The sequence below is a fragment of the Equus przewalskii genome, chromosome 24, assembly GCF_037783145.1.
Source record: "Equus przewalskii isolate Varuska chromosome 24, EquPr2, whole genome shotgun sequence".
NCBI classification, from domain to species: Eukaryota; Metazoa; Chordata; class Mammalia; order Perissodactyla; family Equidae; genus Equus; species Equus przewalskii.
Window position 1 is genome coordinate 32,989,041 of NC_091854.1, and position 27,552 is coordinate 33,016,592.

Genomic DNA, 27,552 nt, shown 5'->3' on the forward strand with positions numbered 1-27,552 from the left:
CTTTTAATATATAAATTCAGATATACATACAGTACATAAATAGATGTATAGTATATCTGTGGTCTTAAAATTTCATGGAGGGAAGTGATTAGAAAAAAATATTTTAAAAGGTTCCTTAAGGGGTGCAATTATGAAAAAAATGTTGAGAAACACTGATTGGGACAGTATCTGTTAGCTCTCTTTTATGAACAGTGGTAAAATTGTTGTATTTCTTCTTTCACTACAATCCCTTTCTCATTCTTCTTCCTATTTCAGTATTTCAATAAAGTATTTATATTACTGTTTACATTTGTGTTGTTGAATATACCTCTCCAGTTTTTTCTTAGTTTTAACATATCAGTCTTAGTTGTAAAAAGAAATAGTGCTCACCACCATTTTTTCTTTTTTTCTTTAATCATTTCTTATTTGGCTAAATATTGTCTTGTAGTTGTTTATTCAAGAAAGTTCTTGGGCGTAATGTTTCCCAAGTTCTTGATTTTTCAAAGTTGTGTGTACTCGTAAGACAGCAAGGATGGTTAACTTTGAATAATAAAAAGAGTGAGAAAGATCAGCAAAACTTACGAAATAAAGAGCACTTAATAGAAAAGAAAGATCTGAGTACCATTTTCCTCTGGCATTAAATGTTATTTTAGAAATATCTGAAGATAGCTGGATATTTTCTTCCTTATAATAGAACTTTTTTCCTCCCAACTGCTCAAGGGATTCTTTCTTTCTATTTAAAATTCAATGTCTTTTCGAGAATGTGTCTTAGTATTGACTTATTTTTAATTCCCTCAGGCACATGCTGTCTACTTGCAATTCATTTATTTCAGAAAGTTTTTTGAGCATAAAATTAAATATTTGTTTTGCACCAGGGTCTGGGGTTTTTCTGTGAGTACCAATTATACATATGTTGGATCTGTTTTGCTTCACTTTTTATCATGTCCTCTTTTCCTTTTTAACATTTTTCAAATTCCCATTTATTTTAGTTGCTTTTCTCATTTCTGTCCCAGGTATCCCTTATTTGCTCTCCATGAGATCTCTTACTTTTACCAATTTCATCTTCATTTTTTTCTGTTTCTTTTTCAAGTAGTGTCAGCTCACATGTAAGCTCCTATTTTATGTTGTCACTTTCCAATTCTTGCTATCTTTCTTTGAGTTCTTTTATTTCTGCCTTGTTTTCCTTCCTAAAATTAATGGCTTCATACATTCTTTTTATAATTTAAGGCAAAATATTTCATTAGAATTTTCATCTGTTTCATGGCAATATTTTTCTATTCCATGTTCTTTATCTTGTGAGTTTCACTGATCTTTACCTTTTTATTACTCAGCATAGAATGAGTTGGATCATCTTGGCCCAGGTATTTGTAGGAAGTTCCTTCAGAATGTGTTTCTCATGGGATTTTGCTGTTACACACATAGCTTGCCTAACTTCCTGAAGCTTCTGGTCAGTCCATTTCTATCCAGTCCTCCCAGATTATTAGCTCGTTTTGTTTTCAAGACAAATAGTTTTATCACTTCAAAGTGAGTCTCTTATTTAAAAGAGATGTTTTTTCCCGTTATTTCTGAAATCTGTGTGCTAAGATTTCTCACTGTTTCCTTTCTACTCCTTTCCTTCTATCAAAACTGCTCCCTATCTTAACTTGTCAACTCTTTTGCATTTTTCTAATATATGGATTACATCCATCTCCTCGTTTTGCTGAAAATGGAGTTTATGGATTTTTTCCTATTCATCTTTTATTTTTGTATGAAATCTGGGAGAAGTGGGAAATTACTATCTCACACTATGCTATTTCTACTGGAAGCCAAGTCCTCTTTCTTAATTCAGAGCAGAGGAATCCAGTTGTTTTATTGATCTTGTTTATTTTTGAGATAAAGTCTCTAAAATTTGATCACACATGGAGTTTTCTTGATACATTTTTTTTATTTTAGGAAAGCTTTATGAAATAGGTAATTTATCATCTTAGTGTCAGGTAGTACTTCTAATAAAGAATAGGTAATTTAAAACTGGCAGTGATTTGTATACTTTATTCAACAGATACTAGAACAAAGTATTGAACTATGTTCTAGGTACTGAAGTAGGCATTGGGCAAACATAGATAAAAGGATAGTCCTTATTTTCAAGTACCTTAGCATCTGATGGGGAAGGAGATGAATAGGTAATGTTCATCTAATATAGTAATAAGTGCCCACTTCAGGTGGTTTTGTGAGGATTATATAAATTAATATTAAGTAAAACACTTATAACAGTAACTGGCACTGAGCAAATACTGAATAAGTATTTATCATTCTTAATATAATGAGAGGTAAGGACAGGGCACTGTGTAAGCGCAGGGGTGGGTTTTCAGAAAGAGGAGGTGCTTGAACTAAGGATGAAGAATTGCCCAGTCAGATGGATAAGTAGGTGGATAGAGCTTTGTAAGTCAAGAAAATCACACATACATAATTAGCAAGGCATCCAGACAAGAGTCAGAAACAGGCAAACAGAGAAAGATACTTTTTAGGACTTCTTGATGGTTTTGGCTGGGAGAGAGAGTAAGAGAGAAAGTTGTAATTGAAAAGGCCTGGACTAAGCTATCACAGGGCAGATACTTGCTCTGTTTATCACTGTACTCTCAGTCCCCACCCTGTAGTTTGATACATTTACTGAGTCAGATAATTCACTTTTCTTCTCAAAGCTACAGGCAGCCATTGGAGTATTTTAAGGAGAGGAGTGAGGTGTTCATATTTGCATTTTATGAAAATTTCCCTGATGCTATGAGGAAGATAGACTTGTGGGATAAGAGAAGAGGCAGAAAGATGTATTGAAAAGTTCTTACAGTAATCCCAGTAAGAAGTGGTAAAGGTGGGAATTAAAGCCATGGCATTGGGAGTGGAGAAAGAACAGGTTGGAACAGATTAGGGGATAGTGTGGATTGGATTTATGGTGTGAATAACAACAAGGGAGAATGACTATAGGATGACTCCTAGATTTTTTGCCTGAGTGACTACAAGAACAGTAGTACCATTTATTTAATCAATAGGAAAAGAAGGTATTTTAGAAATGTTAAAATTGAGGTTACTCACTGAGACATCCAGATGGAGCCATCTAATAAAATATAATATCCTAGAGCTCTAGAGAGAAGTAGGAGCTGAAGATGTAGGCATGTATCTGTACTAGTTGAAGGCAGAGAAATGGATGAGGCTGTGTGAAGTATGACAAATGAAAAGGGTTCTTGACAGAATCTTTGGAAACACTGGTATTTAAGAAGGGCAGCTGAGGAGTAAAGGAGACAGGAGAGGGATGGTTAAAGAATAGGAAAGTCAGGATAAAGTTGTACTACTGAAGATGCAGCAGGAAATTTTCAAGGAAAATTAGATGGGGCTGCCCTGGTGGTGCTCTGGTTAAGTTGGCGGCTCTGCTACAGCAGCCCGGGGTTTGCGGGTTTGGATCCTGGGTGTGGACCTACACACCACTCATCAAGCCATGCTGTGGTGGCACCCCACATGCAAAATAGAGGAAGATTGGTACAGATGTTAGCTCAGGACCAATCTTCCTCACCAGAAAATAAGTGAAAAAGTAATCACTATGTTTAAATATACAGAGATGTATAGTAGAATACTGACAAAAAAGTATCTTGGATTTGGCAGTCACTAGGTTATCACTGATAACCTCGTAAGAGAAATTTCATAGTGGGGTGGTAGACCAGAAGTGAATTTACACTGAAAAAGGAAAAATGTTAACTCTTATGGACATTACTCCAGAGATTCTACCTCAGGTCACTTTATACAAGATGTGTATTAAATTGCTTTTATCATAGTTGTAGACTTGGTGAAATGGCTAGAGTGTAAAGACTACATCTACCACTTAAGAATTTTGTGATGTTGGGCAGGCTCTGTAGGCTTATCTGAAAAGATAGTGTTGTTATTAATAACATACCTCATAACAGAGAAACCCAAAGTCCTGGGCACATCTTCTAATTTAACACATAGCTCTACATGGCTTTTTTTAAGATTCACATTTATTTATTTGTTTGTTTGTTTGTTTATTTTGGTGAGAAAAATTGGCCCTGAGCTAACATCTGTGCCAGTCTTCCTCTATTTTGTATGTGGGCCACCACCACAGCATAGCTTGATGAGTGTTGTGTAGGTCTGTGCCCAGGATCTGAACTGGGGAACCCTGGGCCACCAGAGCAGAGTGCATGAACTTAACCGCTATGCCACTAGGCCAACCCCTGGCTTTTTGTTTTTGCCTTGTGTTGTAATGTTTTATTCACAGCAAAATTCTAAGTTTTATGTCCTTTTTAAAATGAGAATTCAATATGCATATTTCATTACTTTTTAAAAAATATTTTGCTTATAATGGTATGTTTTCACTAATTATCTGTTTCATTTAGGAAGTAAAAAAGGTAGACTCTTTTCTTTTAGCTTTCTTATATTAAATGCTGACGTGACAATTTCTCTGGTACAGAACTTCGCCAGGGTTAAAATGCAGGTAACAATGTCACTGTCTTCGTTGGTGGGCACATCTCAGAATTTTAATGAAGAATTCTTAAGACGTTCTCTGAAGACTATATTGACATATGCTGAAGAAGATCTGGAATTGAGGGAAACGACGTTTCCTGATCAGGTCAGAAATACTACTTTTCTAGATCATTGACTGAAATCAGATTATGAATAGGGACTTTCCAAACTGTTAAATCAAACTTTGGTTTTACGGGAGAAACCTGTATTTTTCTTTCAATCTGCATATCATATGCTGTAGCTAGGGCTGACTCTTTGTTTCAATAAGCAACCCTTCCTTCTTGGAATGTTTAACATCTTTGGTGTTTAGTTCTGTGAATTTGTAAAAAATAGAACAGTAGATTTAGGCAGTAGACAGAAAAAAGCTTTATGATGAAACGTTATTCCCACTTATTAATGAAACAAGAATTTGCCTTAAAAACTAAAGTTTCTACAAATCCTTTTTGGAAAAATGGGAAACATAGGAGAGAATTTCCTTTTGTGTTTTTTCCTTGTATCCTCTATGTTCCTATATATTATTTCTACTTACAGTTCTACTTGTTTCCAGGTGAGGGAACTGAAAAAAACAGTCTGCTGAGAAATTTGTATATACTTTCCTACCCTTCGTCCAACCACCATATCCCAGCATACCACCACTCCTCAGAACTATATCAATATCATCAGATATCTGAAATATCTTCCCGTCTAATTTAGTGATTGTGAATGAATGACAATTGAAGAATGTTTTTCATATGATTCTCTGCTGCAGGTCCAAGATTTGGTTTTCAATCTCCATATGATCCTTTCTGATACTGTTAAAATGAAGGAACACCAGGAGGATCCTGAAATGTTGATTGATCTAATGTACAGGTAGCATTTGTTTGATTCACTTATACCTTGTATAGTGGGCTTAAATTAATAAGACACACAGAAAACATTGGATAAAAAAATAAACATACAAAAATTGTCATTTTCTAATGGTATGTTGAAAAGTCAAAATATACTTTTTCCAGGCTGCTTTTTCAGATCCCTTGTGTCACTTCTTCTTTTAAGAACTATGCATCATTGTTCAGTATATTGATTATCAGAAACAAAGGGGATTTTAAAAAACAATCATAACGCATATTTAACATGGTGTCCTGGGCCCTAGACTTCCTAGGAAGGCCCAAAACTCATATTTTAATCGTAAAAATCAGTCCTTTGGAAGAAAATACAGTATATTAATGTTTTACTATAACATTAATTTTTCTAATTTTAAATATAGTAATGCCTACAGGATAATATTTCTAGGGGCACATTTTGAGAAATGTGTGATTCCTATTGTATCTTGAAAGATGTAAGTAAAACTTGAGACTTTTTCTTTGCCCTCTCTTTTCACAGTTTGGAGTTTTTTAAAGGCACAAACAAAATAAATATTTTCTTTAAAATAAAGATGATGCTATCAAACTATCTTTTATAATCTTTTTTTCCTTGAACATAAAACTTGTGTATAATCCCATATTGAACACATAAATTCCCATAGTTTTTCTCTTACTGATTATTTTCTTAGTGGCTAGATTTTAATATGGCGTGTCTTTTTTTAATCCCCCCTACAAAAAACTGATATTGTCCATTCCATGAGTCTACAGTTATTTCTCTAAACATACTCAAAGATGTTGTCATTACACTCAAAAACTTGTCTTAATAGGTTGTGTTCAATAACAGAAACCTTTCTAGGTAAATACTGAACAAGCAGTCTAAACTCCCTTCCAGCTTGGGAAGCAAATGCTAATTGAGAAGAATTTCTGTTCTAATTAGAATTGCCAAGGGCTACCAGACCTCTCCAGATCTGCGGTTGACCTGGTTGCAGAACATGGCTGGCAAACATTCAGAACGCAGCAATCATGCTGAGGCTGCGCAGTGCCTGGTCCACTCAGCAGCACTTGTTGCTGAATATTTGAGCATGCTAGAGGACCGGAAATATCTTCCTGTAGGATGCGTAACATTTCAGGTAGGAATCTGCCAGATTTACATTAAATCAAGGTATGTGCTTTTCTGGTTTTAACTTTTCTGACTGGTGTTTAGGTTCTTTTATCTTGCAAGGAAAGCATAGACTGCAGGCAAAGCCTCACGAGATAAATTGACATTTCGCTGTCACTGGCATTGATACGTTTTTAAAGAGTACTTCTTGCTAACTGTCTTTCCACATTTTCTTACCTCTGAATTATCAGTGCTATGTATATTTATTCTCTTTGCCTATACTGCTATGGACTTTATGGAATCTATGAAATACACGCAAAATACTGAGAATCAGAATTCAGTAGAAACTCTTACTCGGCTTTTACTTAACACACCAAATAATCCAACATTCTGCATTTCCTGTATAAAATAAGCTAATGTTGTGACTCAGAGATGATAGTTTACTCTCCAGGAGGGTTACACACTTCTGAGCTGCTGGTTGAATTCTTTACTTACCAAAGGTCAGTTATGCTTTGCTTTTCTTCAAAACCTGTTAATGCCAGGTTTTGGAAATTACAAAATTTAATTAGATATTATATCCTCTGATGAAATCTGAATGTAAAAAGAAAGTGAGTTATTGTTTCTCTGAAAACCAAGTCAAATGTTTTGCAGACTTGATAAAAGGCTCCCAAATGATTGCTGTTGAATTAATTTTGGATCAGACAAATACAAAAGATTGGGGCTAAAGCTCCTAGAATCAGGGATAATTTGATAGTCTTTTAAGTTCAAGTTTTTACGTGGGCTTTAAAGAAACCAAAACTGGGATTCTTAAATGAAGGTGCATTATGAGTATTCAGTCAGGGAATTACATGAACTCTGATCTGGAGACCCATACACAAAGAAAACGCCTTAGACCTACTTCAAAAAATTGACAAATGAGTGTATATCTACTGTAAATGTTTGGGTTAAAATAAAATATTTAAGGTATGTATCTATCATTTCTTTTTTAGAAATGATGGCTGATCCCAATCTCATTGGGTAAGAGGGCTTTTATTATACCTGAGTTTTTTCATTAACTCACATATTAGGCAAGCCAAGAGACCATTTTTGTACCTTAATTTTTCTCATAGGGAGTTTTGATAAGATCAATTAAATTAAAAATAAAGATTAAGTCTCCTTAGATGTCCTATGACATATGACTATTTTCCTTAGCCCATGATTTTTCTTAGTTTTTTTCTCACAACTTTTTATTAATGGAAAAAGTATCTAACAGTAGTGTTGCCTTTTTGTTGTCATCTCCAAAATACAGAAAGTTTTTGGAGATTTGTCTTTTATCTTTGCATTGACTACTCCTCCCTTTTTTTAACCTAAGCCGATAGTTCTATGTCATCTTCAACTACATCTTTCATGATAAGAAATTAATTCTACTTCACAAACCTTTTCAATTTTTTCCCCCTAGAATATTTCATCTAATGTTTTAGAAGAATCTGCAGTCTCAGATGATGTGGTATCTCCAGATGAAGAAGGTATCTGCTCTGGAAAGTACTTTACTGAGTCAGGACTTGTGGGATTACTGGAACAAGCGGCTGCCTCTTTCTCTATGGTAGATGAAAATGTTCATTCTCTTTTCACAGTTACAAACCTCTGGACTATTAGTGGCGTGTGTATGGGTTCTCTCTGTCTGTCCCTCTTCTTTTCCTTTACGATAGTTTTCCCAAAGTACCTTAGGAACTATCTAGGAGCAGCTTTTCTTTCTAGAATCATTATTGCTTAGTTTTTTTTATCTTAATAATCTATCACTTTCTCCATTGTTTTTCATTTGCTTGTTTATGAACTAACAATCTACAGCAGATTATTTTTGGTATACAAAACTTTTACCAATAACATTTTCTGAAACCTTAAAGTTAAAAAACAGAACAAAAGAAAAAGCCTCTGAATGATTTAAGTTCCTGTTTGGATAGACTAACATGGCTCTAGATAGACAGCTTGTCTGTTGGATGAAAGGAGAATCTTCTTTTGAGTGTGTTGAGCATTGCCCTGGCCCTCAGGAACGTCCTGACCATTCATCCCATTGGTTGCATAGTGAGCCCTGTTGGGTAGGTGTTCGTGGCCTGGAGCTTCCTTATCAGGAGCTTTATGAACTACATCCTAGATCCCTTGCCTGACCTACCCTCCCATGCTGTAACTCCAGTCCTGTCCCTCCCCATATGTGTGTGAAGATTTGAGCAGTCATGTGGATCCGTGATGGGATGTTTATTGGAGAAGGGAAAGATAGCTAGACGATTCCCTGCTTACTTTCTTGATCCATGGTGATAGGCTCACCTGCTTTCCGTAACTTTTCTGGGGAGTGTTTAGTGTCCTAGCACCAAAGGTTTAGGAGACAGTGCCGTTCATGTTGGGGTAAGAAGAAAGCTTGAGGTAACACACCCTGCTGCCCTCCTTTCACATCACACTGTTGTTGAAAGTGGTCCTTTCTTCTACTGGCCTTAATCTTCCCCTGCAATATATTGGTTAAGGGCATAGATTTAGAAGGCATAAAGCCAGAATTCAAATCCTGGCTCTGCTACCTTAGTAGTTAAATCACTTCAGGCACAAATCACTCAATCTGTCAGTGCCTCCTTTTTCTTATCCATTAAATGCATCTAACGATAGTAGGAATGTTGTCAGGATTAATATATGTAATGGCTGGCTCCAAGTAAGTATTAGTGTGTTTGCCATTGTCATCCTCTTCATCATTATTGGCACTTAGAACCAGCTCATTTAAATATAATGATTCTGAGACTCTAAGAATAAGTGTTGGTCCACTTTAAAATTTCTTGTCTTTGAGAACCTTGGCTGTCCTGATTCCTCCTCTGGATCCCTGCTCCTTGAATTTCAATTTCATTGATCTGAACCAGCAGAGGAAAAAGGGTTTCTGCTCTTAATGGGGAATATTTTAATAAATATGCGCTCTGTGTGTTTGTGTATATATTTAATTCACAGTATCATATTTAGATTGGGGTACAATGGCCTATATTACAGAAGTTCTTTTGTAATAGCATAATTATGAATTTCATTCTTTTTCAATTAATCTCTTTAATCTTAATTAAAATAATTACTGGGACATTTTAGTTACACTAAATGTATTTCACTATTATAGCTACATGATTGTTTATATGTACTCCTGTGAACTGACTAGAAAATAAAACAACCGTATGTTTGTTTCCTTGGGAAAATATGTTTGCTAATTTGTGAGGCAATGGAAACTCATTAGCTGGCTCTCCTTCCTGACTGCAGCCACCAGTCCATTATTAAGGACAAAAGAATGGAGCAGCAGTACAAATATGCATATTTGTATTTCTATACAATTTGAATTGGACATTCTGCTTCTATCTACACAGTATTACTTCACTAAAGTAAATGTGTGTATCTATGTGTACTTATATATGCAAATAAATTTTTGCAGAAACTAATTCTGAGCAGAGAAATAAAAGAAATCCAATTATTAGTCACAGATACCCAGATACCAGATAACCTGTGTGCTCCTGTGAAACTAAAGTTATTTACTTTTCCAAAATATTAAATTGGCACTGGAAATCATGTTAAGTGCACACACATACATACATACGTATCCATCCATCCATCCATCTAGAGAAGACAATATATTGTGCAAAATTCTTTTATTAAGCCTTAATAAAGTTAAAAATTAGTAGTGTTTGTTTTTATGTCCTATTGGAAAAGCTTCATTGTTATTGTCTTAGAAAGAATATTGTGAATTCATAAATTGTAAATATTTACTTTCTTATTGATGTAAAAGAAAGCAGTATCTTATAACATTATTCTTATAGGCTGGCATGTATGAAGCAGTTAACGAGGTTTACAAAGTACTTATTCCTATTCATGAAGCTAATCGGGATGCAAAGAAACTATCCACGATTCACGGTAAACTTCAAGAAGCATTCAGCAAAATTGTTCATCAGGTAAGGATTGCAATTTCTAGCTTCAGTATACACAGAGAAAACTGTCTAAAAGCATTATTCTTGCTTTGTATTGATGTCAAACTAGATCCTGTGAAATGACCATTTTAATCAGGTGACAAATGAATAGTGTCAAAATGGTAGTTCATGGCCAAAGCAAGATTCAGTAACAATGAATTTACCTAAAGTAGATTATGATCATAATAAACTTTCCACATAGCTTTTCTTTTTTTTTACTTTTTTTGAATTATTACTATTTGCTAGATTTTTTTAAATTGTGGGTTATTTTCTGTTTCAAAATGTGGGTTACAGTTATGAATCTGATTTTTAAATTGATTTCTATTCCTTTGCTGCCAAAAAAGTTTTTTTATTTAAGTTAATTTTTATTAAATGATCTGAAAGTTTAGTAGACTCCTAATATTTTTAATGATTTCAACTAAACTTCGGTTGTTTTTCATAGATGTTTTCATTCAACCATCCTTTGATATATTTCTAATATGAAATTAACATTTAGTGAAAATAATGAATAAAATGGTTGTCTTATATTTATTCAATTATGATAGTCTGATTTCAGTGCTTGTTCGTAGTCATGGAATCCACATATTATCACCAAAATTAACATCAAAATAAACTTGGTTTAAAAATGAAGTAAACTACCAACAGTTGATTTCCCTGAAACTAAATCCTTGGCTCCATTGAAATACTCTGAAATATCCTGTGGAGCCTCCTCCTCTCCACTTCTCTCGGGGCTGCCCGTGCTGTTATCTGCTCTCGCTATCCTCTGAGAAGGAGGTGGTGTATTGGTTGTCCACTTTTGTCTTCAGTACTGTTCCTACTTTATTGTCTGTTGGCTGGACCTCTTCTTTCTTGCCATTTACTAAGCTGTTCTAGATGAATTGATAGAATCTGAAAAACTTCAACATTCTTACAAGAGGGCTGCTATACTGTTAAGCCATAATTTTATTGTTGTCTACTAAAATATTGAAGTTGTAAAAGATTTATTAGGATCGATGATCTTAATGAGTGGGGTTTTTTATAATCAGTTGTACATATACTGTCGAAGGAACCTCATCTCATTTTCCAGAGCTGTAAATTATAAAATATACATGTCAGGTCTGGAACATTTAGAGGCTAGTAGTTTCCAAGAAAATTTCAACCATTTATATCAAAGGCATTTGAGCCAAATTGCACTTTCTGTTCCAGTTTACCTTGGATAGTTTGGTGAAGTGCAGCTCACTTTAGCTGGAGATCTAGTTTAGACACGCAGATGGAACAGGCAGCTGACTCTCTCTCCCCAAAATCTGTACTTTCACTTATTAAAGTTTTTAAAAGGTGAAATTTTAACTGCTATGTTTTGAACAAGCAATTTATGAAATGATCACAGGTCTTAAGTAAAAGAATATAGTCTTTAAGACATCCTGGTGTCTTCTATTCGTGGAGAAGAATTTGTGGTATACACTGCCTTACACTACTGAACTTCCTTTGGCCTTTTTTTGTTCTTTTTAAACAGTTTTTTTTTTATGACTTGCCCTTTTTTACTTTTTATTATACAGAGTACTGGCTGGGAGGTAGGTAATGTTTTAGTTAGTTAAAGACACTAATAGATTGATTTAATCAGATTTCTTATGCCAATGCTTTGCCCACATCTGCTAGCTGTGGGCATTCTGTTGCTGTCTGCTATCAACTGAATTCATTAACCAAAGAAATTTTGTTAAAATACTGTAAGTTATTTGAAGAAATTTATTATTAAGAGGTTGTAGGCAGTGCATGGAAATCCATATGTTACACTAATGAGATTCTTTGGTAAATGAGCCACTTTGTCATCACTTTAGTTTGTTTTTTTCTTTTGAAGCATTTTCTTTCATCAACATTTACGCACAGATTTCTTTTTTAACCATATTGTTTCACCTCATTTTACAGAGGTCGATTTATGTGTTATTGCTCAGAGGTGTAAATAGAAAATACTATATTTCATCTGATGGACGCCATCAATTGTAAGACACCATTATTTTATGCCTTTAAGAAAGGGAAAAAACCCCTGTGTATTAAACCACAACATCCCATCAGTTGAAAGATGAATGCCGACTGCTGAGATATTAAAATGTAGGGAAAGAATCCTGCATCTCAGAGTTGATGAAATCACATGTTAGCGTGATCTTGAGTCACTTCAGCTTGAGTGTAAGCACTGCTGAGGAAAGAAATCCGCTTGTTTCATTTAAATTTTGTTGGAGGGAGGGGTAAAGAGATTGAGAGAAGTTGAAATTTGCTTTGACCTCATATCTGAGAGTGTTTGATAGTTAGTGTTTAGTGAAGACTACACATGCCTCCTCTTCTGGAGTAGTTCGGCTCATGATTGTCACATCTAAATCAGCTCTTACCTGAAAAATGCCAGGAAGAATTGATTGCCATTCTTTTAAATCTTTCTGTAAAGTAAAGAATTCTATAAAATCTGCCCTAATCTATTTTGGTGAGGTAAAGCAAAGTATTAATAAATCAGGTTTACCTAAAGCTAGGTGTATTTGTAAATTGTCTGCTTTGCCTCTCACTTTTTAGTCAGATTTATGTTGATTAAACAGCTTAGACTTTCTCTGTTTGGTTTTCCATTGCAGTCCTTGTTTTCAGACCCAAATAAGAAACCTGAGCAATAAATGTTACTGGTGTGCTTTCTTCCATTTCTGGATTAGTTCCCACCTTTTGCTTTTCTTCAGATGAAGCCATCCTCTTACATCTGCCTTAATCCTGCAGAGTGAATGTGTGTGCTCTTCTCGATACCTGCGGTGGAATCCCTCCCTCGGGGGCTCAGCTAAGGCACATGTAAAGGGACTTGCCAAGCTTATCTATGAGGGATAAGGGTCCTCATGAATTTCCTAACATGAAATGGAATTAGCTGAAAAGGAGGGAACAAGAAGATAGATTGAAACCTCTGAGCAGTTTATCACTAGTCTGCTTGATGCTAAATCGACCCCTGAAAGGTATAATTTTCACTGGTTATGACATTAATAGCATTCTGTCATCATGTTTATTGCATGGTAAAAGTCACATAGACTTTATTTTCTTGTTTATATTCTTGTCACTGCCTTTCACTGGACCTTTAGCTGTGTAGTTTCTAAAATTGTTGCACGTTTGTTTTTTTTTGCTTTTCCCTTGTAAAACTTGAATGGATGCTTGCATTTTAAAAATGTGTTTGCTACCATTTGCTGCTTATTTGTTTTGAAATTTCCCTAATTAAATGCTTTCTGTTTTCTCTTCTCTCTGCCCTGGTTGCTGACCCTACTCCCTACTTTTACTATTGTCTATTGTGGTAAGTTCCTACCTTGTGAATATTTTTCTTTTTGGGAAAAGAAAGTTTTTCTCTGGGAAAACTTCAGTAATTTCGTTTTTTCTAAAAGCAGTATTTGCTAGCTAATTTCCTGGCGTTCTCAGAGAACTCTCACTGGACTGAAATCCAGTAAGGATAATTTATTCATTGTAGAAAGACTCTTTGCATTGGTAACTCACTTCTTGACTTATAGGAAAAGCCTTCTGGGCTTATATGTTAGCAGGGTGTTTCATTTTTCATTGTGCTGCTTGATTTGGTATGAATTATTTGAGTTGGCAAAGCTTTTTAGGGATGTGTGTTTGGGTTTGTGTGTGTGTAAAAGATAACTCTAAAACTTGATACTTAGCAGTTTGGTCACATATTTACCATGCAAAAAAACATATCATGACCCCTCGTGAATCATGGTGGTGCTGTCAGCTCTGCCAGTCTCAGTCCCTGAATGGCTGCTCAGTGTTCACCTTTGCTTTCTCTTTTCCCAAGCCCACGTATTTTTCTTGAAATAATAGGAAATAAATTGCATCTTAATCGTTTCTTTCTTATGATTGCATTTTCAATTATTTTTAGAAAAAAGAAATGTCAAATTTCTGTATGGAAATTTTTATAACCTTCTCATAGTTTGTGTGTGTATATTTCATTTTTAAAAACATACATTTATCTATTTATCAAATAATGATCAATTTGTATTCAGAAGTAGATTAATTCATTAGATAATTAGTTAGACCATTGTAGGTATAAAACATCCATGAGTCTTTACCTCAGGAAGGTGAAGTTAGATGTGAAGAAAGTTAAAGAAAACACAGTAAGGGAAAAGAATCCTATCTCTAAGAGGAGATACTTTCTGGTAGTCGTGACTCCTTGGAAATGGGTATAGACCCATGACTGAGCACCTGATGATGCCATACCCCTGACTCTGTTCTGCCTTTGTGCTACTTTTTTTGGGGGGGGAAGATAAGCCCTGAGCTAACATCTGCCATCAATCCTCCTCTTTTTGCTGAGGAAGACTGGCCCTGAGCTAACATCTGCGCCCATCTTCCTCTATTTTATGTGTGGAATCCGTGCCACAGCATGACTTGATAAGCAGTGCATAGGTCTGTGCCTGGGATCCAAACCCATGAACCCTGGGCCACCAAAGCAGAGCACATGAACTTCACTGCTATGCCACTGGGCCACCCCTGCCTTTGTGCTGCTTTTGAGGAGAAAAAGAAAGATGTGGACAGCAAACATTTACTACATAGATGATATTAGGCATGATTTCTTTTTTCTGAACTGGGACATATAATGGTCAAAACTGAACTTCTGATAAGGAATGGAGTAGGATATATCTTAAAAGAATATCTTTGGTAGATAAACCAACAACCTGATTTTAATACTAAAGTATATAGGAAGGAGATGCATGCATGCCTGCAAAAGCAATGATAGTAGAGGACAGTGTTGTATTATAGAGGAAGACAAAACATAGGGAAGGAGGAACCTAGTAATTCTCAAGAGAATGACTCAGGGAAATTCTGAAAAATTCTCAAGGAAAACATCAGAGAAGTGGAAGATGATTCAGGGGTCATACTTATGTCCTAGTGATGTATACCAGTATATAGAGTATGGAGATATATAGCTTAATTAAGAACTTGGACTCAGGTGTCAAATATATTGGGATTTAACTCCCAGCTCCACCACAGTGGTTGATAGAGTGTGACCATGGGCAAGTTACTTTTCCTCATCTCTAAAATGAAGGGGAAAATAAAGGTACCTAGCTCATAGATGTGATAGGAATTGACATAATGTGTGTAAAGTGGATAGCCAGTGTCTAGCACATAGTAAGTACTCAAAAAATGTTGAAGGTTATTCTTTTTGTTGTTACTATATTATCATCATTATTATCATTACTGTTACTTGAAATCTTAATACAGTTTGTTAATAAAATCTAAGAGGTATTACGTTCCCAAGTTGAGATCTATGACTACATAAACTGATAAAAGTACATGTGTTCTTTAAGAGGAATAGACATAATAGATGGGAAGGGAATTACAGCTGTGTGAAATAGTGGTGTGCCTATATGGAGATCAGTTAGCTCAGAGGAAGCATAGTGGAGAACAGTTGGATGAGGATAAAGGAAGTTATCGAAGTGATGTCATTGTAGAGATTTTCAACTAGCTCAACAGAATGTCTCTTTCTAAATAAAGATAACAAAACTAGAACAGATTTAAGATATATTTGTCATAAGAGATTTCAGCCATTAGAGACGTGGTTAGATTTCCTTGTCTGAGACATAGTTTCATCACCCATAAGATTGTGGAATCAATAAGTAGGACTGCTAAAGAAGAAGAAGTTGAAGTGTGGGAATGATGGGAAATTCAAAAAGAGTTCATAACAGTAAAGGAAGGTAATGTTAGAAAAACATAGGCTTGATTATAGGAGACTGGATTAAAAATTTTTTTTCAAAGGAAAAAATAGGTATCATGTGGTCCAAAACTCTGAAGAAAAAATAAAGACAAAGTAATGCTTTTCCTGAAGATGAAGCTATGTGATTATGCTTTCCTGGACCTGGTAGAGTCAGTAGCTTGACAGTAGAGAACTCTCTAAGTTGAAAATAAATTTACTCAGACTCTTAACTTTCCTTCCTCTGCTGCTGCCTCTTCCACTCTAGTACACACACATTCATTTTCTATTCCAGCAACTCCCAGGTTACCTCTCTGATCTTATCTCCTCCATTCTCCCTCTTGCACACTCTGCTCTAGTCACACTGACCACCTTCCTGTTCTACGAACTCACTAGATGGGCTCTTGCCCCAGGACCTTTGCACTGGCTCTTTCTGCTTCCTGGAATGCACTTCCCCCAGAGATGCACCGGAATAACTTACACCTCCTTCACATCTTTGCTCAGATGTCACCTTCTTGATGAGACCTATCCTGACCACTCTGTCTCTTTTGTTCAGTGATTTATCACAAATGTCTAGAAGAGTTTACTAACACATAGTAGGCACTCAAATATGTGAATGGATGAATGAATAGTTTCCCTGACATACATTCTATTTCATGACTTCATATCTTCCTTTCTTTTTTGTTTTCCTCTTTCTCTCTCTCTTTGTTGGAATGTCTTTTCCTCCCCTCCACCTCCACTTGGCCATTCTTTGAATTGAAGAACGCTGTGCATGTGTCACCTCTTGTGACCTTGCTCCAACAGGATTAATCTTTTTCAGTATCGTTTTTTGATTATAGCACATAACCCTTTGTATTGTAATTATTGGAATACATTTTTTACTCTCTTGAGGAGCTGTCTTATTTATGTTTTGTTTTCCTATTACTGAGGATGAACAGTGGTTAACACATTATAAGCACTCAGTAATTTTTTTCCTTGAACTAAATGTTAATACGAGAAATTAAATAAAGAGTTTAAAATGGCTGCTCAGTAACTAGCTCAGTTTTCAGCTGCATTAATAAAATTCAAGCCCAGATCCAGAGAGGCAGTGAGCTCACTGACTCCTTCACTGATCAGATCACGTGTGAGCCCACTGACTCCTTCACTGATCAGATCACGTGAGCAGAGCTGTGTCTATTTCTGGGATACCGTACTTTAAAAGGTGGCCTTGAAGAAATCTGATAAAATGCAAACGGAATAGTAATTACTGCCATATGAAGACGATTGAGAACTGGGAAGTTTAGCTAAAGGCAACACATCTTAGTAGCTGTCTTCAAACATTTAAAAGGCCACAATATTGAAGATTTGGAATAGTGTTTCAAAGTGGAGACGTCTGAGAGGAGTACAGCCAGAATAACAATATTTTAATATTTGTGGTTTTAAAAGATATATGTTATATGTGTATGACATTTTTGAAAAATAACCATCACAAATTATTAATTTTCCCAAATGCCTCTCTTATTTTCCATGCGGTGCCTTCATTCCTTGATTTTGTGAAAATTTGCTATTATTGTTCTATTGGCTTGTTTTAATCAGAATTTTGGTTGAATACTTTTAATCTAACTGGAAAGATTTCCTTTGCTATGGAGATCAGTTAATTTTTATGTCTGTTAAATTTTGAAATAAAATAGTGCCTACAAACATAGGTTCCTTACCTGCCACACAAGAGGGGCCAAATAAAAACTGAACGCCAGGTTTATGGCAAGGAAAGGTTTTTATTTTGAGTGATATCAGCCAGGAGGTGAGAGTGAGCCCTCAAATTTGTCTCCCTTCCTGTCTTGTCTCCCTGAAAGAGGGGAGGCAAGGGATTTTAAAGGTTTGAGAGGAATGTGGCTGCTTGTAGATGGGGGTGGGGGATCAGTGGCCTTGCTGGTCCTAGCTTTTCCACCAGCCTGCTTTTGGCCTTGGGAGGCTGCATGTGCAGGGAGGAGGAGGAGCTGATAGGGAATCCAGGTGGGTGACCTTGTCTGTCTCCTTGGTGGATGGTGGATTCTGGAGCCGGTGAGCCAGGGAGGGAGCAGGGAAAGAGTGCTTTGGTTTTAACCCCATATGTGCTGGGAACTGATATCAGGGCCAGTGTCAAAATAACTTGTGAAAAGAATTTAAATTAGATACCTCAAGCTTCTTTATCTCCAAAGCCATTTTTCTTTAAAACTTTACTTCTTCTGGACAAAAATGTGGGGATATTTTTAGTCACTGTACTCTTTTTTTTTTTATTGTATTGTGAAACTGGCAAATTAAGGACCAGAGTTTCCCATTTTGCTTAATTATCTGTAACATTTGTGGCTTATTTTACATACTCTTTTGCCTTTTACTAAGAAGTCAGTACAGGGAACATAAGTCTAAGACAGACTAGGCTTAAAGAGAATTCAGAGGTACTTAAATACTTATGTGTGTGGCTTTGTATTTAGGAGCCACCACAAAATCTTTCTGATACATCTTTGTATCGAAATTGTAAGGATTGCGTAGAAAGCTTCCAAATATTTTATCTTTTTTGAAGAAATTTGTTTTAAATGTGCTGTGTAAGAGTTAAGGTGACCTTATTGTACTTTTTAGTTGAAATGAATGTGTGGTTAATGTATGCAGTGGGTGGCTTGGGGGCTGTAGAATAACCAACTCATCTCAATTTTGGTTTTATCTTTCATTCTTAAATTTCTTTCCATTTCTATCCCATTTTTAATTACTCTTCCACATATAAATATTTTTTGTCAGCAGAGGGACATGGATTGTAAATTTTTTGCTTTAGTGCTTCTGGATGGTCTTGACATTTACTGATTGCTCTATGCCAGGTGCTATACTTGGCTCCTGACTTTTATGATTTTATTTAATATACATAAAAAGATTATATAAAAGCTAATGCTAACTAAAAATGTTAGCATTGTTTTTAAATTTAACTTTATTTAGTATGCTCTAATTTCAGAGCAGTTAAGGCACAGTTCATGTTATACCAACCATCTTTTCTTGCAATAAGGAAAATAAGTTAATTTATCTCAATTGTATGGACTTAAAACAGAGATCAATGTGAGGTAGTCACTTGGTACAAACCTTGAGAAACATATACCATATGTGATTTGTTCACTTGGTAAAAGCTTTCATTGCATAATGTTATATGGTAGAAATAATGAAAACAGATTATTTACTTTGTTTTTACCTTCATTTAAGAATTAATAAAATACTGTAATTTTTAATTAAAACTTTTTGTGTTATTTGGGGAATTTTATACTATATGTATCTAAATGTAATGTGAAAAACAAAAAGACTTTGTGTTAAAGTTTCTTCATTTTCCTAAAACTAGGATGGTAAGCGGATGTTTGGCACCTATTTTCGTGTTGGTTTTTATGGAACCAAGTTCGGGGATTTGGATGAACAGGAATTTGTTTACAAGGAGCCTGCAATAACCAAACTTGCAGAGATATCTCACAGATTGGAGGTGAATGCCGTGCTGGTTCATAAAATATCTTCTTTAATTTGTATTCTCTATGATGAGTAGACTTTCACATCTAGATCTAATCATTTAATAAGCAGATCCTGCCAAATAAACTCCTCTTTTAGAGTATAAGGATTTTTGATAGGTGCAACAATACTCTTTTGAATCTTTCAAATTTTTTATAAAAGGCAACGGTAAAATAATATTATTAACTTTATATTTTTGAGGCTCTATTTTTACACGTATTTTAGAAACCCCTATACCCTTTGGAATTACTGTGGTTTATGGAGAGATGTGTCGTGTTATGCACATTTTATAGAAAAAGGCATAAGGAATTAAGTAGCAACTAATTATGAAACTAGAACTGGAACCCCCAAGCAGTTTCTGACCAAAGGACATTATGTCTTTGGCTTAGCTAATTCCCAGTCAGATGTCTTTAGAACTTAAAAGCCTGAAATCACACCTTAAAAATTAAAAACACTTCTTAAAATCTCATATCCTTTATAGTTTCTTAATTTTCACCATAAATGAATAGCTTTCATATTTATGAGGCTAACCAATCTTTTCTGCTATCATTATTCTTTCTAACATGTCTCTATTCTTGTCACTCAAAGTGTGGTCCATGGACCAGAAGCACTGGCATCACCTGGGAGATTGTTTGAAATGCAGAGTCTCAGGCCCCACCCCAGACCTGCTGAATCAAAATCTGCATTTTAACAAGATCCCCAGGTGATTGTCTTCACATTCAGAGTTTGAGAAGCAGTGCTCTAGGCTTGTTTTTATTCCCAGCTGATGTTAATTTCTTGAATGTTAATGTTCTTACTGGTGACTTCGCTGGGCTCAACTTCCATAAATTGGCTTAAACTGTGACTTTTTGTTTTTCAAGAGGCTAGTTAAGTCTTGGGATATATTAATTGAGACAGTATTTCCCAAACTTAATCATAAAAATTATCTTTGAAGGGAAGAGTGGGAGTTCTCCTTTGAAGATTCCAATTTAATTTTTCTTTTGAATAGCTCCATCCATTGACCGTGCTGCTACTCGGTGTCATATGGAAAAGTCACTACATTCTTGACACAGGGTTGCCTTTTCAAATTCTAAACCTATATAAAACTTCAAAAGGTCAATGCTTTTATTTGAAAATTCTGGAACATTATATTAAATCATTCATAAAAATGAATGCTTATTTACTGACCCACGTCTGCAAGAAATTAGGCCACATCAATCTCAATAAAAGTAAGATCCTATACATCAGAGATCCTGAGTTTCTTTTGTCTCTGCTTTCTGTTCCCTTTTTGTTTTTCTTGAGGACCTCTCGTGGAATCCTGTAGTTTTTTTGGAGAAAATAGTTCTTATCTTCTATTTTGTGTTAAGTAAGTAGATGGGAATAATATCAAGTAATTATGGACTGATATCACACCAATTTGATAGGCTAAATATAATTTTTGTGAACCTAAACAATTTTGTTTTGTAATTATTGACACGATTGTACAAGAACTTACTAAATGGCCTAATTTTGCTCAGGAGTCTCCCTCAGAGGCCTCCTCTGTTGTTGGGTAATACTGTTACTCTATGTAAAAGATTTCTTTGTTTTTAATTGTAGGGATTTTATGGAGAAAGATTTGGAGAGGATGTGGTTGAAGTAATCAAGGATTCTAATCCTGTAGACAAGTGTAAATTAGATCCTAACAAGGTATGGTTGATTAAACTGTAACAATGTATAGGCACATTTTGACACTCTGTGATCTTGCTGGAGAAAAACTAAATGATGATGTAACAGTGAGAAAATGAAGGACTTTTCTCTTTCCCAGGCGTATATTCAAATCACCTACGTGGAACCATACTTTGACACATATGAGATGAAGGACAGAATCACATATTTTGACAAAAATTATAATCTTCGGCGTTTTATGTACTGTACCCCCTTCACTTTAGATGGGCGTGCCCATGGGGAACTACATGAACAATTCAAGCGGAAGACCATTCTGACTACTTCTCATGCCTTTCCTTATATTAAAACAAGGGTCAATGTCACTCACAAAGAGGAGGTAAGTTCTCAAATGGAGAAGCAGAATTAGTGAAACGAACAGATTGGAGCCATGTGAAAAGTTTGGATGTGGCATTACGTACCATCCCTCACATGGTAACATACTAGAATTGTACCCATTTTGAGTCATTAACTTCAGGCTTCTTTTCTAAGTCCTTAGTTTACCCTTAGCTTATGCTTTTAAAGGCTCATTTTCTATTTTTTCATCTAGGCATCCAAAGTTTGGAATTTTATTGTTAGGTAACAGTTTACAACTGGTCTCCGCTTTTTTTCTTATTTTAATTGATTTATATAAAGCTCATTGAATAGTTTTCTGTGTGTACTGACTTAATAGATGTTATTTCACCCAGATCATTTTAACACCAATTGAAGTTGCTATTGAAGACATGCAGAAAAAGACACAGGAGTTGGCATTCGCAACACATCAGGATCCAGCAGATCCCAAAATGCTTCAAATGGTACTCCAGGGGTCTGTAGGCACAACAGTGAATCAGGTTAGTGCTTTTTGCTAGTGCTTTGTGTTTTAAGTTAGAAATGGAATTTGGGATGATTTCACTATTATATTTTACAAAGATCACAAAGCAAGAGCCAAATCAAGTGAAAAAGATAGGTATTAGAAGTGGTTGCAAAAAGCACTGAAAGTATAAATGAAGATAAACTGGAAAACGAAACGTTTTTAGTATAATCTCTGTTAATTTTCTGCCTATCTGTTCGTAAACGTTCTAATAAGAAGGAATTGATTCACTTAAAATAACCTTTCCTTTAAAAGCGTGTACTGGAAGAATGTGCTCTAAAAACGAGGGCTCATTTCCAGAGCTGCATGCATGCATGTGGACACCTGCTCTTGAGATACTCCCCAGTGTTGTCTTCTCAGATCTCCTGCACAGCAAGTTGTGAGGAGTAAACAAATAGTGTGGAATCCCTGTCAAAACTTTAATAAATATGTACCAAGATATTATTGTTGTTTTGTCATATGAAGATTAGAAGTCATCCCCATTACCTTCTTGTAGTTGATTGATTCAGGTTCTCTTGATGATGATTAGAGAATATCCCAAGGTAAGGGAAAATCCAGAAAGGCTTCAAAGTAAGATTTCATATAATATGTCTTATCTATTTTTTTTTCTTTTTTTTAAAGATTTTGTTTTTCCTTTTTTTCCTCCTCAAAGCCCCCCAGTACATAGTTGTGTATTTTTGGTTGTGGGTCCTTCTAGTTGTGGCATGTGGGATGCTGCCTCAGCATGGCTTGATGAGCAGTGCCATGTCTGCACCCAGGATTTGAACCAGCGAAACCCCGGGCTGCCGAAGTGGAGCACATGAACTGAACCACTTGGCCACGGGGCTGGCCCCTATTTTTTAGGTTAGAGGAATGAAGCCAAACAATGTCCTATCAAAACTGAAGTAAACACTGTAAGACCTTTACCCACTGAAAACATACATGATTTAGAGGTTTTACCTCTGAGTGATAAAACTTACAAAAGGTCTTCTTTAGCTTACAGTGTTAGGAAGACATTTGTAATACTAAGGGAAGCTGTTTTAGGAAATAAGTCTAATAATCAGTGGATTGACAGTTGATTGTCAGTAGCTGACAACTCTTACATCCAGGCTAAATTAAAGAACTCAAGGCAGAATGCATTAATTAATACAGTAGTCAGTCCTGGAGCTCCTGCTCCTCTTCTTTGAAAAATGAATTAAGAAGTTAATTGCAGGGGCTGGCCCCGTGGCCGAGTGGTTAAGTTCACACCCTCTGCTGCATGTGGCCCAGTGTTTCGTTGGTTCGAATCCTGAGCACAGACATGGCACTGCTCATCAAACCACGCTGAGGCAGCGTCCCACATACCACAACTAGAAGGACCCACAACGAAGAATATACAACTATGTATTGGGGGGCTTTGGGGAGAAAAAGGAAAAAAATAAAATCTTTAAAAAAAAAAAAGAAGTTAATTGCAGTAGGCAGGAATATTGATTTGGCATTACGGAAGAGTAAAGGCATATTGCCAGAATCTCTCTGAAGAGCTTTAATATAGATGTAGACATATATGCATTAAACTTAAATGCAGCCATCTCAATGCTAAGAAAGATCATGTGGGTAAATTCTATCTCTATGATTTTAAAGAAGACAAAAACAAACTTCTTGTTTGATCTTCTTATTTTACAGGGGCCTTTGGAAGTTGCCCAGGTTTTCTTGTCTGAAATACCCAGTGACCCAAAACTCTTCAGACATCATAATAAACTGCGACTCTGCTTCAAAGATTTTACTAAAAGGTATTCCAGGCTTCCTACATAAAGATCTCCAGATTGAGGATGTCCAGTACCACAATGTGACATAAGGGTCTTAAGCAACTGTTGAAAAGAGAAAATATAGGAAAGTGGTCCAGGATAAGAAATAGTCTGTGTATAGCTTATTATTCCTTAATAGTATATACATATGCCCCCCAATACTTTATAATGCCATATTTATAATTTTAAAAATTGAAAAGCCAAGAATCAGAAATTTGTTTTAACTTGGAATTATTGTTAGACTACTTAACTTGAACACTCTTATTTATTGTGAACCCTCTATGTGAGAGTTTCTGCTTCCCTCCCCTCAGGAAACATACAGTCAACAACTTGGAAGCAAAAAATTTGTGTTCAAATCTTGTCCTTATTGTTATGTGTCCTTTTCTGGGTCACTTAATCTCTGTGAGCCTCAGTTTTCTAATCTATAAAGTAAGGATAATAATCTCTACCTCTCACAGGGAGGTGGTGCAAATCGGGTGAAATAATATATGAGTGTGTCAGGAATCCCCAAGACCACCCCCAGTTTTGAGGATTTGGTAGAGTGCCCAGGAGTGAGCACAGAGTTATAGTCATGGCTGAGACTGATTACAGTGAGAGAGCAAAGTGAAATCCGCAGAGGGAGAAGCTGCAGGGTGAGCTGGAGGAAACCAGGTGTAGGCCAAAGGGTCCTCGCCCCAGGGAGTCGCCCAGGAGGTGCTGATTCCTCCAGCAGGGAGTGGTGACAGCACTTGTGAAATGTCATCTTTCAAGGGAGCTCACAGAGACTGAGTGCCAAGATTTTTACTGGGCGCTAGTCCTGTAGACAGCTCCCTGACCAGTACCGGAATTCCAGACTCCCAGAAGGAAAGCAGGTATTCAGATAAACCATAATATTTGCATGAGTCGTTTAGGCAGAGGGAACCACTCTTACCTTCTGGTAATGGTGGGAATCCTCCCAAAATCCAGATTCCCAGACACTAACCAAGGGCCAACCTTGCAAGCAGGCCATCTAAGGATAGCAGTCTAGGGCCTGCTGTTAACTCTTGTCTGCACAAATAATACTTGGCACGAAATAAATGTGTTCAGTAAATATTAAATTTTGAAACAATAGGGAAAAATAGTCACTTATCAACGTGTTACCAATTCCTGCTTTACTAACACCATGAGCACAAAAGAGAGAATGATTAGTTTTACTTAGTGATGTCAGGGAATATTTCACACAAGAGTTGACATTTGATATAGACTTTAAAGGATGAATTTGGTTTTTCAGACAGAAAAGAGGGGAAAGGATATACTAAATAGGGAAAAAAAACCCAGCATGAGCAAAGTTCAGAATCTGTCATAAGAAAGGTGAACGAATAGTTTTGTGAAACTGGAACCATGGAGTCTATGAAGACAAGTGGTCAAAGAAAATACTGTGAAAGTGGACTGGGATTAGGTTGAAGGGCCTGTGTCCAGGAAGTAATGACTTGATTGTCACCTAGCAAAGCAGCATCAGAACCATAGTCAGAACCCAATCTTGACGCCCTGTTGTGGAGGAAAATGAATGTGAAATCATTCATTGGATGGATTTACTAGGGGTAGAAATAATTTTAAAATCTGTTTTGTCATCAGAAAAGTATGAGGAATGCCAGTTTGTTCAAGTATTTTGAGATGGTATTTCCCTTATTCTTGTTGCAAGAACTATCATGAATTGCTATCGGTTTCTTCTGCTTGAACATGGTAAATATCTAAAGGAAAAAAAAACTTGAAAAACCTTCATTGGAAGTCTGAGATTTTATAATCTGATTATTGGGGTAGACAGCCTAAGAGGTTTAGTTTAAGAAACAATAGGAAACATAGCTCCTACTGTATGGAGCAGATGAACTGTGGCAATAAGAGAGAAAAACTTGCTTTAAAGTTGTAGAATTGACTGTTTTTTAGCATTAATTTTATTATTTGGGAGGTTTCAAATAATAACCAAAAAAACCCTGCTACCTTTGTGAGCAGACGATCTTGGAACAATACATATTTCTTTAGATCATAGACATTTAGTAATAGACCATCATATACTACTTTTGTTGCTATTGTTTTGTAATTTTTACTATGACTACAATTCTAAACAAATGTCTCCCCTCTATGGCCATTTACTGTAAGGTAATGAATTCCTCTGCAGGTCTGCTTAAGTGTTACTGTCTGTAGAGAAGGTTTTCTCCTTTTAAATTACAAAAAGGCATAAAACAAAACAACCTGCATAATATAAACGTTTCAGAGAAAGTCATAGCCAATACTACCTTTTTTACTTTTATGTTGCCTTTCATTTTTTATGCCAGTATGCGTATATATTTTATCATAGTTCAGTTATAATATACATATAATCTTAAATTCTTATTTTGCTATTAAAGTTAAAACTATTATTCCAATGGTTATATTATTTCATCAGATGTTTGAATTTAAGTGTGGTGTAAGTTAACCACAGTGGATTTTTTTCTTTTGTTGAATTAAAATTTTAAGTATAAGATGATTGAGCCAAAGTACATGAGCATTTTTATTGGCTCTTAATATGTAAAGTGTACTAGTCTTTATTCACCTTGCTTTGAGTAATATCATTTTAATAGGGTGTCTGGTTAGTCAGTTTAAATGGTACTTCAGTTTGCATTCTTTTATTCCTAAAAACAATAAACACTTTTCCATGTGTTTACTTTTTATATTTTTGGGTTTATCTTTTAAAATTTGTTTTCCTTAAATCTTGACTATATTTGAAATAATATTTATAACATTTGCTCTTAAGGAATAGGGAGAAAAAAGTCATGTACCTACCACCCAGCTTAAAAAATAGAGCATTGTCGTTGCTTTGAGATCCTCTCCTCCTCCTATGCCTTTCTCTGATACCATCTCCCCCTCCTTTCCTTCAGAGGTAACCACTATCATGAATTTCATATTTCTCATTTCTTTTATTGTCTTTGTAGTTTTATCATATATGAATGTATCCCTTAATAATACACTATTTAGTTTTGCATGTTCTTTTTTAACTTTAAGTGGACTGTGTGTGTGTGTGTGTATTCTTCTGTGACTTGCTATTTTCAGTGTTTGTGAGATAGATCTATAATGTTGCTTTATTTTTGTATATTCCATGGTATGAATGTACCATGATTTATTCATTTTTCTGTTGATGGATATTTTGGTTATTTGTCCAGGTTTTTTTTTTCAGTTACAAAGAGTAGTATTCAGATATTCCTCTACCTATTTCCGGAGGTCAAAGTGATTTTCTAGGGGTTGTATACCTTAGAGTAGTTTTGTTGATTCATCAATTCAACTTCAACCAGATAATGCCACATTTTTTCCAAAGGGTGTAAGCCAATTTACATTCTCACCAGTACTGTTTGAGAGTGTTTCTACTGCTATGTAACTTCACCAATATTTGATAATGTCTAATGGTTTGACTTTTACCGATCTGGTGGGTGTGAAATGATACGTTATTGTGGATTAAATTGGCATTTCCCTAATTACTAAAGCAGTTGAATGTCTCGTCATGTGGTTGTTAGCCATTTCTCTTTCCTCTTTGTAAAGTTACATGTTCAAGTCATTTGCCATTTTCCTATTGATTCTCTCTTTCTGATTTCTAAGAGTATTTACATATTCTAGATATATGATACTTTATAATTTGTAGGTATCACAGATATCTTCTCTGAATTTTGGGCTTAACACTTTTTTCTTTTTCTTTTTTCTTTTCTTTTCTTCTTTTTTTTTTTTTTTTTT

General features: G+C 35.5%; 1 protein-coding gene across 24 annotated transcripts in view; it reads left to right on the plus strand.

Moving 5' to 3' along the window:
* DOCK7 (dedicator of cytokinesis 7) overlaps positions 1-27,552 on the plus strand; it is a 204,159-nt gene that overhangs the window by 166,618 nt on the left and 9,989 nt on the right. For 9 of the 24 annotated variants that reach the window (XM_070591940.1, XM_070591943.1, XM_070591929.1 and 6 more), the window contains 11 exons: positions 4,430-4,588; positions 5,231-5,331; positions 6,259-6,451; positions 7,859-8,002; positions 10,227-10,358; positions 11,909-11,923; positions 19,391-19,516; positions 21,115-21,204; positions 21,323-21,559; positions 21,909-22,052; positions 23,714-23,820. In XM_070591940.1, the coding sequence (XP_070448041.1) occupies positions 4,430-4,588; positions 5,231-5,331; positions 6,259-6,451; positions 7,859-8,002; positions 10,227-10,358; positions 11,909-11,923; positions 19,391-19,516; positions 21,115-21,204; positions 21,323-21,559; positions 21,909-22,052; positions 23,714-23,820 (1,448 nt within the window). Of the gene's footprint in view, positions 1-4,429; positions 4,589-5,230; positions 5,332-6,258; positions 6,452-7,858; positions 8,003-10,226; positions 10,359-11,908; positions 13,657-19,381; positions 19,517-21,114; positions 21,205-21,322; positions 21,560-21,908; positions 22,053-23,713; positions 23,821-27,552 lie in introns of all 24 variants that reach the window. The other 15 variants (XM_070591941.1, XM_070591944.1, XM_070591930.1 and 12 more) reach the window with 6 other exon arrangements.